This window comes from Nannospalax galili, unplaced genomic scaffold (genome assembly GCF_000622305.1).
Source record: "Nannospalax galili isolate Female #2095 unplaced genomic scaffold, S.galili_v1.0 scaffold284, whole genome shotgun sequence".
In the NCBI taxonomy this organism is placed as follows: domain Eukaryota; kingdom Metazoa; phylum Chordata; class Mammalia; order Rodentia; family Spalacidae; genus Nannospalax; species Nannospalax galili.
Window position 1 is genome coordinate 5,886,037 of NW_008354281.1, and position 10,933 is coordinate 5,896,969.

The 10,933-nt window shown below is 42.7% G+C and overlaps 1 protein-coding gene across 1 annotated transcript in view; it reads left to right on the forward strand.

Moving 5' to 3' along the window:
- The window catches only part of Dpys (dihydropyrimidinase), a 90,802-nt gene extending 83,119 nt beyond the window's left edge, over positions 1-7,683 (forward strand). Inside the window, exons 9-10 of the mRNA XM_008851516.2 lie at positions 5,631-5,780; positions 7,283-7,683. Coding sequence (XP_008849738.1) covers positions 5,631-5,735 — 105 coding nt within the window. The 3' untranslated portion in view covers positions 5,736-5,780; positions 7,283-7,683. The remainder of the gene's footprint in view (positions 1-5,630; positions 5,781-7,282) is intronic.
- Positions 7,684-10,933: the final 3,250 nt, after the last annotated feature.

Here is a 10,933-nt window from a genome sequence, read left to right on the forward strand (position 1 = left end):
ATATGAATATTCCAAACTCAAAAACAAGAACAAAAGCAAACTTTCCAAAACAGGTCTAGTCTCAAGCATTTGAAGGAAGGGACACTCAACCTGTGCCCTCTTTTTATGCTTTTATCTAACCGTTCAGTGTTATTCATTCAGTAAATATTTATTGTGCATCAATTATGTGTCATAGTTTTATTCTTCCAACCCCGGACATAGTAGTGGTTATTTCCTATTTTATAGATTAAGAAACTGAGGCTCACTGTGCAGCACATTAATCACTAAGTTTCAACCCTACTCTGTGCATGGCGCTCCTCCCCCTACCCTCCTCCTGTCTCTCAGGTGGGCTCCCCCAGTCTCCTCTCTGCACATAGGGCCTCACTTTCCCTTTGGCTGATAAGTGTAATGGGGGAACAAGCCCCCAAATGACAGATTCCAGCATTGTTATATTTTAATTGATCACAGTGTTTTAAGAATTAAGTGGAGACATTCAGTGCATTACAAAACATGAAGTGCATGACTTCACTGTTATGGACCACTTCTTTTGAACCAAGGGTCTCTTCACATTCTAGTGACTCGCAGGGCACCACTGGGTAGCTCAGCTTAGTGTGCCTAAGTGCCCTCTGCTTTCACCGGGGGCAGGTTGAATTTCATACTTAGGGTGCTGGCACTCATTTGGACTGTTTGAGGTCAAAGCCAGTGTCTGCTGTTTGGTTGTCTTTATGGCTAGTTTAGTATCTTGGCCTCCACAGGCAGCAACATGGTATCTCTACTGTTTATCTCTAAACAACATGGTATCTCTAAAGCTTTCTCTACTGTTCTTGCTGTTTTTAGGAAATCTAGCATCCCTACACTCCACTCTCTGCAGATAAGGTGTTTATATTTCCTCTAAATTTACAGCTTCCTCTACCCCTAATCAGTCAACCAAAAACCATTTGCAATTATGTAGATATTATGATGATTGCAATGAATGTTTATTCATAGTACTGTATACAGCTCTCATTTCATCTTTCTATTAACTCATCACAATGACAATCAATGCTTTGAACTCTCACCTGCTAAAACCGTCTGCACCTATCCTGTTAGGTGAGGCTCCATTTGTGCTTTTTGTGCCTCCCACTCCATTTTACCTTCAAGGCATCTTATTGGATTGTAGTGCTATTGAGATAGAAACACTGTTGAAGTATGACTGTCTAATCTTGAGCAGGTTGGACTGGGAAAAGTGGGGGGAGATGGCACACCCAGACCAGCCTCCTGAAAATATGTTCTCAGGTCTCTCGTTTTTGAGATACTCCTTAAGAAAGTTCCTGAATAATTTTAAATAATGTTACCCTTCAGTAACATTCTGTAGTTCAGTAGCATAGAAAACATTCTCACAAGTCCAATAACAAAGCATTCTCCCATCACTTCACAAGTATTTGTTGAGCACCAGGCATAATTCAAGGTACTAGGTATATAGGTGTCGGCAAGCAAGTAGTCCCTGATCTCAGAGGGTCCACATCCTTCACGTTTCAACTATGGATCCTGGTGCATCCTTCTTTATGGCCCACTTTCACACCTCTCTGCTGCAGTCAAGTAGCTGCTTGGATCAAGGACTCTGGAATGGGTAGAGGTGAAGGCTGGAGATAAAGGTGGGAATCATCGTATTTAAATCCCCAAGACTGGGGCCACCAAAGTGACTATTAGAGATGAAAAAGGGCTCTGGGTGGAGTCCCAACCTTTAGAAAACAAGAAAAAGAGAAACCAGCAAGGGGTTTTGAGAAAGCTGGCCAGTGAGGCAGGGAGACAGTGAGAACAACGCATTCCAGAAGGCAAGAGAAGGGACCTGCTTACTATATCCAACCCAGATCACCCCCATTCATCATCCACATTCATGTGTTTTATGCTCACAAAAAGTCGACTAAGAATTAAGTGTGCTTAACTTTTAGCTGGAGATGGAATCTACGAATCTAATAATGTAATCTCTGAACATTGATCTCTGGTCCCACCATAGCTAGGGGCTGTATCTGAGAAAGGCAGCAATGTTAGTTTTCCTAAGAGCAGTTGGTTAAGATTACTCAGAAAACAAATGTGCACCCGAACTTCTGAACAACAGCGCTGGTGGTGCTTCGGAGTGAGCGCCATCACTTTCCCATTTGTCACAGCAAAATGGGAAATGTCTTTTGAGGTTCTGAGAGCTACATAGAGTATAATGCCAGGGGCAGGAGACAGCACAGAGATGAATGCGATTTGAGTCTAGCCAGGACAGAGCTTATATAACCTACCTCTAAGAGAAGGAAAATATCAAAAGGTTAAAAGTGCTGGGAGACTTGAGACCAAACCTTCAATTTTCTTTGATTCCTCTTAACTTACCTGTTAGAAGGAAATTCTGGGTAGCCTGAGGCAACAAGACTCTTGAGTGGAGGTTGGTGTGTTTAGGAGGTAGGAGTGTGGGCAGGAGTGGCTACCTTCTCTTGGTCATTCTAGAAGTCAGGCACTGCCCATTTTGAGCCTCTGAGGCAGGTAAACAGGGAAACTGTGCAGGTTGGACCTGGATAGTCAGCAAGACTACAGTGGGGATAGTCATGCTGCCTGGTGGCAATGCCAGGGCACTGACTGAGCAGCCAGAAAGTAGTTATTAGACACCAAGTGACCTGAGACCTGACCACTGAATGCATTGAGTCAGCGACAAAGGGCAGCCTGGAAAGTCAACACGTGATGAAGCACAGCAAAGGAACATAGGGGAAACGGAGTCTGTGTAGGCTAGAGCAACTCATACAAGAAGAAAAGGAGTTTAGCCAGGAAACATCCTGACCCCTCCCTTTCAAAAAATTCTTTTACTCATATTTATTGGCGTACCACTCATATTTATCATTATGGAGCAATAGGGCAATCTGCCAACCCCCAGACTTCTTGGGGAGACAGACAAGGATATGAGCAATTACAGGACACAATGGTATGCACATCCAGTAGTCTATATTGGCAGGGACTACAGCTTCTAGTTTGGTATTTATTTGGGATGAGTTATACAAAGTATATCAAAGGCAAAATGAAGAGTAGGTATCCCAGTCCACAGAAAGGCCTAGGATGATGCTTTGCAAAGTGTCTGGGTCACATGGTGTTCCTGAGCCTGCAGCTGAGATCCAGGAAAGGGATTCTCAGAGTAGCTAACCAGACTGTAGAACAAGCCCATTTTGAATGAGAAGGACCCACCACATTTGAACTCCCTGCCTGAATCGTTGGTGCTGCAGCCTGTTCCTAACAAGCTCAAGATAGACAAAAGGTAACAGCTCATCACAGTAAGTAGTAAAGATTCAAGACTTGCTATAGGAAGAGGGAACTGGAGCAGGAGCTGGGAGGGCCACACGGTACACAGATGAGTGCACAAACATCTGCCCATTTATGTCAGTCCCCCCAGGGCACTGGCTGAAATATACCATGGATTTTGCTAAGAAGAACACAGGGAAAGGCAAGACCTCTAGTTATGAGCAACAGGGAGGTGGAAGGAAGGAAATCCTGGTTTGCTTGCAGGGCCCTGAATTATGCCTGTTTACATGTCACATACCCTCTCCACTCTTAGACATGTCCTACATTGGATAATAAATTACATAGTCACCAGAGATTACAGTGATGCATTGCACAATTTAGCTTGGACTGTAGCCAGAAGAGGGAGATATGTAGGAAGAAAGATCTGGAAAGGGGGATGTAGTAAGAGAACATGGAGTCAGATGAGTTTAAGGTTTCAGATGTGGGACTTCCAGGTGACCACAGCTCCACCAGAGTGGGACATATGGGAGACTGGCACTTCATTTCTGGGTGTTTACATTCCTCAAATGATGACAGGACCCAGAAGGCAAGGCCTCTGAGCAGACCTGGGATGGGGCAGAGATGGGGCCTGGAGCTCGGCATGTGCTCCAAGTCCCGAGGTTGCAGTTGTCCTCACCTTCTCTGTGCTTTACCCTCTGTGCTTGGCAAAAATGGGGGTCTGCTTGTGCCCAGAAAATTCTTATTGAATGAAAGAGGGGCATGCTTTGCCTCTGGAAATTCTCAAGCATCTGAGATATGGGCTTTTTGTGCCCCATCTCATGGATGAGGATGGAGACTCAGAGGTGTCCATTAACTTGTCAGTTCCCTACAACTAGTGAATAGCAAAGGGAAAGTTTAAACTTAGATCTGTCTCACTACAAAGCCCACGTGTTGCTCATTATAATATATTAGTTTGGGTCATCAAAGTGAAGTCCAAAATAATTTATTTTATATATATATATGTATGATACATGTAAGTCTATGTATCCATGCATATTGTTATATTTATTAAGCACTTATCCTATGCTAGCCATTTTTCCACATGCTCTCCTTGGCCCTAATTCTCTCCACAGCAGCCCTACAATGTAGCTCAGCTTATCATCGCAGTAGTACTAAGGGAGCTGGAGCACAGTTGAAATGGTTGTCAAGGCCATCTGGCTCCAGACCCTTGCCCATCATCACTGAGGATGACTGCCTCAATTTGTTAATGAAGTTGTGTGTATGTTTTCAAAGGACATGATTTAGGACTGGAGAGATGGCTCAATGGTTAAGAGCACTGGCTGCTCTTGCTGAGGACCTGGGTTCGATTCCCAGCACATGTCAGCTAACAACCATCCATAACCAGTTATAGGGAATCCAATGCCCTCTCCTGACCTCTGTGGGCATAGCACAACCCAGGTGTACTTACATGCATACAAGCAATACACTCATAAGACATAAAATAAAAATAAAATATTCAAAGGACATTAGTTGCTCATGAAGTTATTTTGCTTACAAATTTCAGAGTACTTCCCAAGCTCTGAATTAACACCATCTGAGTCTGCTGCCCAGTCACTCACTGAAGAGGGGAGATTCTGCAGAAGGCCCGCTACGTACCAAAGCAGTCAGGAAAACGAAACACACCTGCAAGTTACTCCACTGTGCAGCCAAATGCTTGAAGAGCTGTTGCAGAGGAAAAAAGCACTTTGGGAGCACAGGGGACTAGAATGGAAACAAGGCAGAATGGGAGAGAGGGCTGGAGATGACGGTGTGGGACTTACAAGGGTGTAAGGCCTGATGGAACGTTGTCTGGATGCTTCGGCCCTTTTTTTTTTTTTTAATTAGGATTTAAAAAAATCTTTTTGCATGTATATATGTGTGAGCATACCTGTGTGTGTGTGCCCATGCACATGTATGTATGTTGATGTGAAGCCCCAAAGTTGACAACAGGAATCTCCCCCATCTCTCCCCACTTTTTACTGAGGCAGGGTCTCTCAACTGAACCTAGTGCTTACTGACCAGCTAGTGTAGTCAGCCAGTTTATCCTGGAGATTCTGTCTCTGCCTTTCCAGCACTGGGATTATAGGCAGCTGCCACACTGCCTAGCTTTTGTGTGGATTCTGGAGATACTCTGGTCCTTATGCTCGAGTGACAAGCACTTTATCCACTGAATTATCTCCCTAGTCCTGCTGGGCCTTTTTGTTGTACAGGCTAACACCATCAGAGAAGACAATTCAGAGACCGACCCAAGGACAAGGACATAGGACACATATAATACATTCACAGGGTTTTTGCTCTCACAGTTTATAAAGGGAGCTATACCTAACTCACAATTCAAGAAGTCAGTAAACCACAAGGCAGAAATGGATTGTGTTCTATTTCAGACCTGCACCCCTAAGCCAGTGCTGCGTGCACCATATAAGGGAGAAGTCATCACACTGACAAAAGAAGATGCCGCAGCTGGGACCAGGATGCAGGGCCATTCCTGATCTAGGTGCTGTGGTTAAGGGACATGAGCAAAGAAAGTGTTCCTGGTGAGTATCAGCATGTCATTTTCAGCATCTTTTTCTTCCCAGGCCTTTGCAGAGTCCAAGGTCGAAAGCAGCAAAGCTATACAGGACTCAAAGCCAGATGAGCCAAGGGAAGACAGATAAAGGCCATGTTGACTTAGAACACTTAGATGAGCAGTACATATTAAACAGGCCTTGGGCTAGATAGAAATTCATTCTCTACAATGTTAAGGACATAAAACTGAGCTCTAGAGACTTCTATGATTATGCAGCATCAGTACGTACTGTACTAAGAACATGTTCCACAGTCAATATTTAAAAACCACCTAGAGCCCTGTGGAAAAATGAATCTTTGTATTGCAAATGCAATTATATTCTAAAATTTAGAATGTGTGAAAAATGAATAAAAAATTGAGGAAATAAGGGGAAATCACATCACTTTTTGAGAACTAATTTTCCAAGAAAAGTATTTGATAGTATTTCATGTACTTTATTTCACATTTAATTTTTGGATACTATAGATATGCTCACTTACACAAAAATATCTGAGTGCTTCATGGGTTCTTGCTAGTCTTTGACATGCAAATCTGTTTTGAAGGCTGCACTGCCTCCATCTTTTTTCAATTTCCTTTTTCTCCATTGTTTTCTGGTTCTCGTCTGCCAAATCTCTATTTAAGGCCAGTGCTACAGTTATAGCACCTCTGTGGCATCAGTTGCACTGACTGCCTGAAATGTACATGCCTTTCCAGTTTGGCAATTTTAATAGATTCTGATTTTTTGAAATTGTGATATATACTTGGTGTTTCAACATGTAGCAATCTGGGAGACTTACACCAGCAGGCATGTCCAGCCTTCAGCCATGTGCCCACATGGAGGATAGTGATGAATGCTGCTTAACACAAAATCATACATGTACTTAAAGAGTGTTTTTTGTCATTATTTTTTAATAACTTAATTTGTGGTTCTGGAGTGTGATCTTTGTAGATAACAATATTGTGTGGCCGTGTCAGAGGATGGACACATCTATTGGAGGTTGACCTGAGGATGAGGGTATACATGTGCACTAATTAGAACACTGCTGGATGCAGGTCTGGTTTTCTATATACCTGGGCACTGCAAGTATTCCCATGCCCTGTCCTTCTCTGCATAAATTTGGTGACTGCAGAGATTTGGATAATGACCACTGGAGCATTGCCTGCCGCCCTGGATCCAACATGCTGTGCGTTCTCTCATTATTGAACATTGTTAGGTTTTAGCAATGCTATCTAGCCCTTAGTTTCTATAGCATTTCTGTCATTTCTAGATTACTGGAAGTATTTGTGCAATTCAGGAAGATTATATTAAATATTCTGGGGAAGATTAGCAAGAGAATAAAAATGGCATTGAATGTGATCATTTGTTATTTACAGAGTCTGTAGGAACTGGCTTAGTGCTTACTTTGATTAGAGCTTGTCTTGGGGTCAGGTTGAATTCAGCCTCTCTTTGTGATGGAAATGTTACACTGAGTGCTTTCTTGCTTTTCAAAGGTAAAACTGCAGCAAAGGCTGCTGAGGGTCCCTTCCCATCGCACGCTGTCAGCCTCCAGGAGAAGCAGGTCTCTTTCAACTCCCCAAGATCCTGTAGGAGAAATAATCGCTCTAGCCTCTTTGATTTTTCTCTCAGAAGCATTTGCTGTCTGCCTCACTGTGCCATTGTTGCTGTGGAAGATCGAAGATATAAATGAATGTTATTGTGATAGAAAGTCTGCATGAAGATTCATTGACGATTCTTTTAAAATGTTTTCTTGACTTACACTAGATTTCTTTCTTTGAATTTTAAAAAATGACTTCCTTGTGTAAAGCTTTTTTAATGGCTACATTCATTTAAAAATACCACTGTGATTTTACATTTGATTACAATTAATAAACACTAAGAACGTCATTTTATACTCTGTTATCTGAGTTCCATGTATCTTCTATCTAGTGGGATTAGGATCCCAGGGATTGGAGAGGGCGTTTCTTGTGTGGCAATGTGTGTCAGTGGCTCCTGTAAGTCAAGTTTTTGATGGGTCCCCTGTAATCAAAACTAGTGCTCAACCTGGAAAGAGCCCAAAGCAAATCATCCAGTCACATTGATGAATTAGGGATTTGAAGGGATTAAATGGAATCGGAATCGGCATAGCCTGAAGATGTCATGTTGATTTGTTTCTCTTCTGCCCTTTCTGTGCCCTGGTCTCTTTGTGCAGGAAAGCTGGGCTTCTGTTTCCTCTCTTGGGTAAGAAAGTCAAGAGGGATGTTTAAAACACAAAGTAAAGTCAGGGCAGTGATACTGTCCTGGTGCATACTTATATCCTGATATGCTAGTCCAGGTTGGGGTGTGTTTTCACCTTTAACAGAAGGCAATAAAAGCCCAGTATGCCCAGCTGAGCACACAGAAAAAAGGATGATGAGTTGTATCTGAAGAGGAATCTTCCAGCTCAATTCAACTGCAGCTCCCCCTCCCCCAGGTAAGATACCTTACAATATTTTGTTTGTTTGTTTTTTCCTTCTCTACCATGGTTGACAATGACAACTCCATAACAGCACTAAAGAACTCTTTGCCAGAAAATAATTACCTTTCTTTCCCACCCAGAAGTCAGTTCTTACTCATCTTTTAATGTTTACTTGAAATGTCACCCTCTCCCAGAGGCTTTCCGAGATCCAATGGGATAGGGTTAGTTTCTCTTTTCTGCTACTGCATAGTGGGGTCCAAGCTGCACCCCATCACCTCCCTTTGCCTCATGCATTGTGCAGTCACCCTGTGCCTGTGGGTTCCACACCCATAGACTTAACCAATGGTTCAAAAATATTTGAAAACAGACCATACTAACATCTACAGACTTTCTTTCCTCATCACTGTTCTCTAAATAATACAACTGATCAACATTTTACACAGTGTTAACCTCACATTAACTCATATAAGTGATCAAGAGACGGGTTCAAATACAAGAGAGGACATGCATAGGTTATCGGTATGCTGGCGCATCAGTACTCCTAGATTTGGGGATTCACATTGCTCTGGGACCAAACCCCATGTGTATTTGCTGAGGGACAACTACAGTTACCCGCTTCATTTCCCCATCTTCTGAAAGCTCACAGGGTGGGGCCTGGCTGATTCGCTCTCACTCCCCCAGCACCCAGCAGAGTGCCTGACCACTGATGGGCATTTGGTGGGAATTTACTAATTTTTAAATAAAAGAGGAAATGAAAAAGTTCCTGCTAAGCTCTTCAGTTGACATGGATGAAGTTAGAGCACCTTCAACAAAACAGACCAACTTGGGAGTCTCTGTGTAAAGGCACTTTGAAAGGAGTGCACTGGTCATTATCTACTTGACAGCTCGAGTGGAAAGAAGGGAATAGCTGTGGGATTCTGCCGTCGGAAATGAATATGGGACCCCTTTTGCTGCTTTTATTATTTTTTACTAGCATTTTTGTGGAGACATAATTCTAATTAACAATATGTCAGTGGGAAAACAGGATCCAAGCTATCCATAGTCAAGCCATATTTTTTTTAGGATTGACTCTGATATAAAGTAAGACATTTATCAGTCATTAAACAATTGCAGCTTTAAGCGCTATACAAGGAACAGATGGACTGAGTTGCATTTTTTTTCCATGTTCACACCCCCTTGAATATTTCCTCCAATTTGCAGCACGGTGAATGGGAAGGGGAAAAGTGTGTGTGCTACGGACTCAGGAAAACAAATGTTCCATCTCATATTTAGGCTCTAGATTGTGTGTGTGTGTGTGTGTGTGTGTGTGTGTGTGTGTGTGTGTATGTGTATGTGTGTGAGTGTGTGCACATGCAGGCATTGATCATGGAGGTAGAAAGGGGATCTTGAGAGGAGAGAAAGAGATCTAAAAGGATGGGGCGAGAGAAAGAAAGAGAGAAATGGAACACATGTAACATGAAAGCAGAGAGGAGGGGAAGGAGGGCAGCAAGGGGGCAGGAGGACGGGGAGAAAGGTAGACGTGGGAGAGGGCAGAGGGGCATGGGGTTAAATAAGAACAAAGTCTACTGACAAATACGTGTGGAGATAGAATAATACCCATTTCTTTGTAGGTTAACTTTTTAAATTATTATAAATATAAGCACCCCCACAAAAAGTATGGGCTCTAATCTCATCTCTTCTATTTTAGATATGAGTTCTTGTTAAACTTTTTAAATGAAATGTATGAGATCACAAAGGTAAAAAATAACATAACCACTGTTACGTACTTATTACACACAGTTTAAAAAATAAAGCCTTGCCAATACAATTGAAATTACACGTGTTCCCCTCTGTTTTCTCCCTTCCTCTCCCTAGGTAACCTGTACCCTCAGTCTGGTGTTTATTTCCCATGTTCACCTGCTGTATCTTTGCAATACACGCACATGTCTTTAAGTATTGTTTTGTAAGTTTTTAAAAAGCACTGTGTGGATTGTGATTGAGTCCCACTTTTGTTATACTCAACATGCTTGGGAGTTGTTTTGATGAGTCCAACTCTGTCCCCGACAGCTTTCCGTCTCACCGGCAAGAACGACTCCTTCTGCAGCAGTTTATTGTATGCGCATCTTACACTCTTAGAAGCTTAAAGACCGAAGACGCCAAGAAGCGGGAGAGCGGTTGCTTATATAGTCTAAAGGTCCCATCTATGACGTATAAGAAGCGGATTGGTTGCTGGAGATCACGCCACGGGAGGAGGCGAGGGAGAGCAGGCTCTTGTGCACGCCCCTTATGGGCGCAGCAGGATGTTTACTGTTAAGAAGGTCCGGATACCGGCGCCATCTTGTAATGGCGGCGGAGGCTGTGGCTCTCCACACACATCATGGCTTTTGGTGGTGACAACCTTGTGCATGTCAGGATGCTGAGCAGCATCTGGCCATCTGACCACTGGATACCAGAAACATTTTTCACCCTAGTCATGAGAAAAATGGCCAAAAGTCCTCTGGAAGGCAGCCACTCTGGGCAGGAATACTTTTATGAGAGAAGCAAAATGATAAAGTTGATGAGTATACATAGTAGGAGTAGACTTAGAGAAGTTTCATCTGCCAGTAAATATAACAGTTGCTTCCAGATTCCACTATTCTAAATAATAATACAATATTTGTATTTTATTATTTTCAAGCAAGAAGCTAACCCTTAACCTAACCCTAATTATTAACATGATCATAGCCTA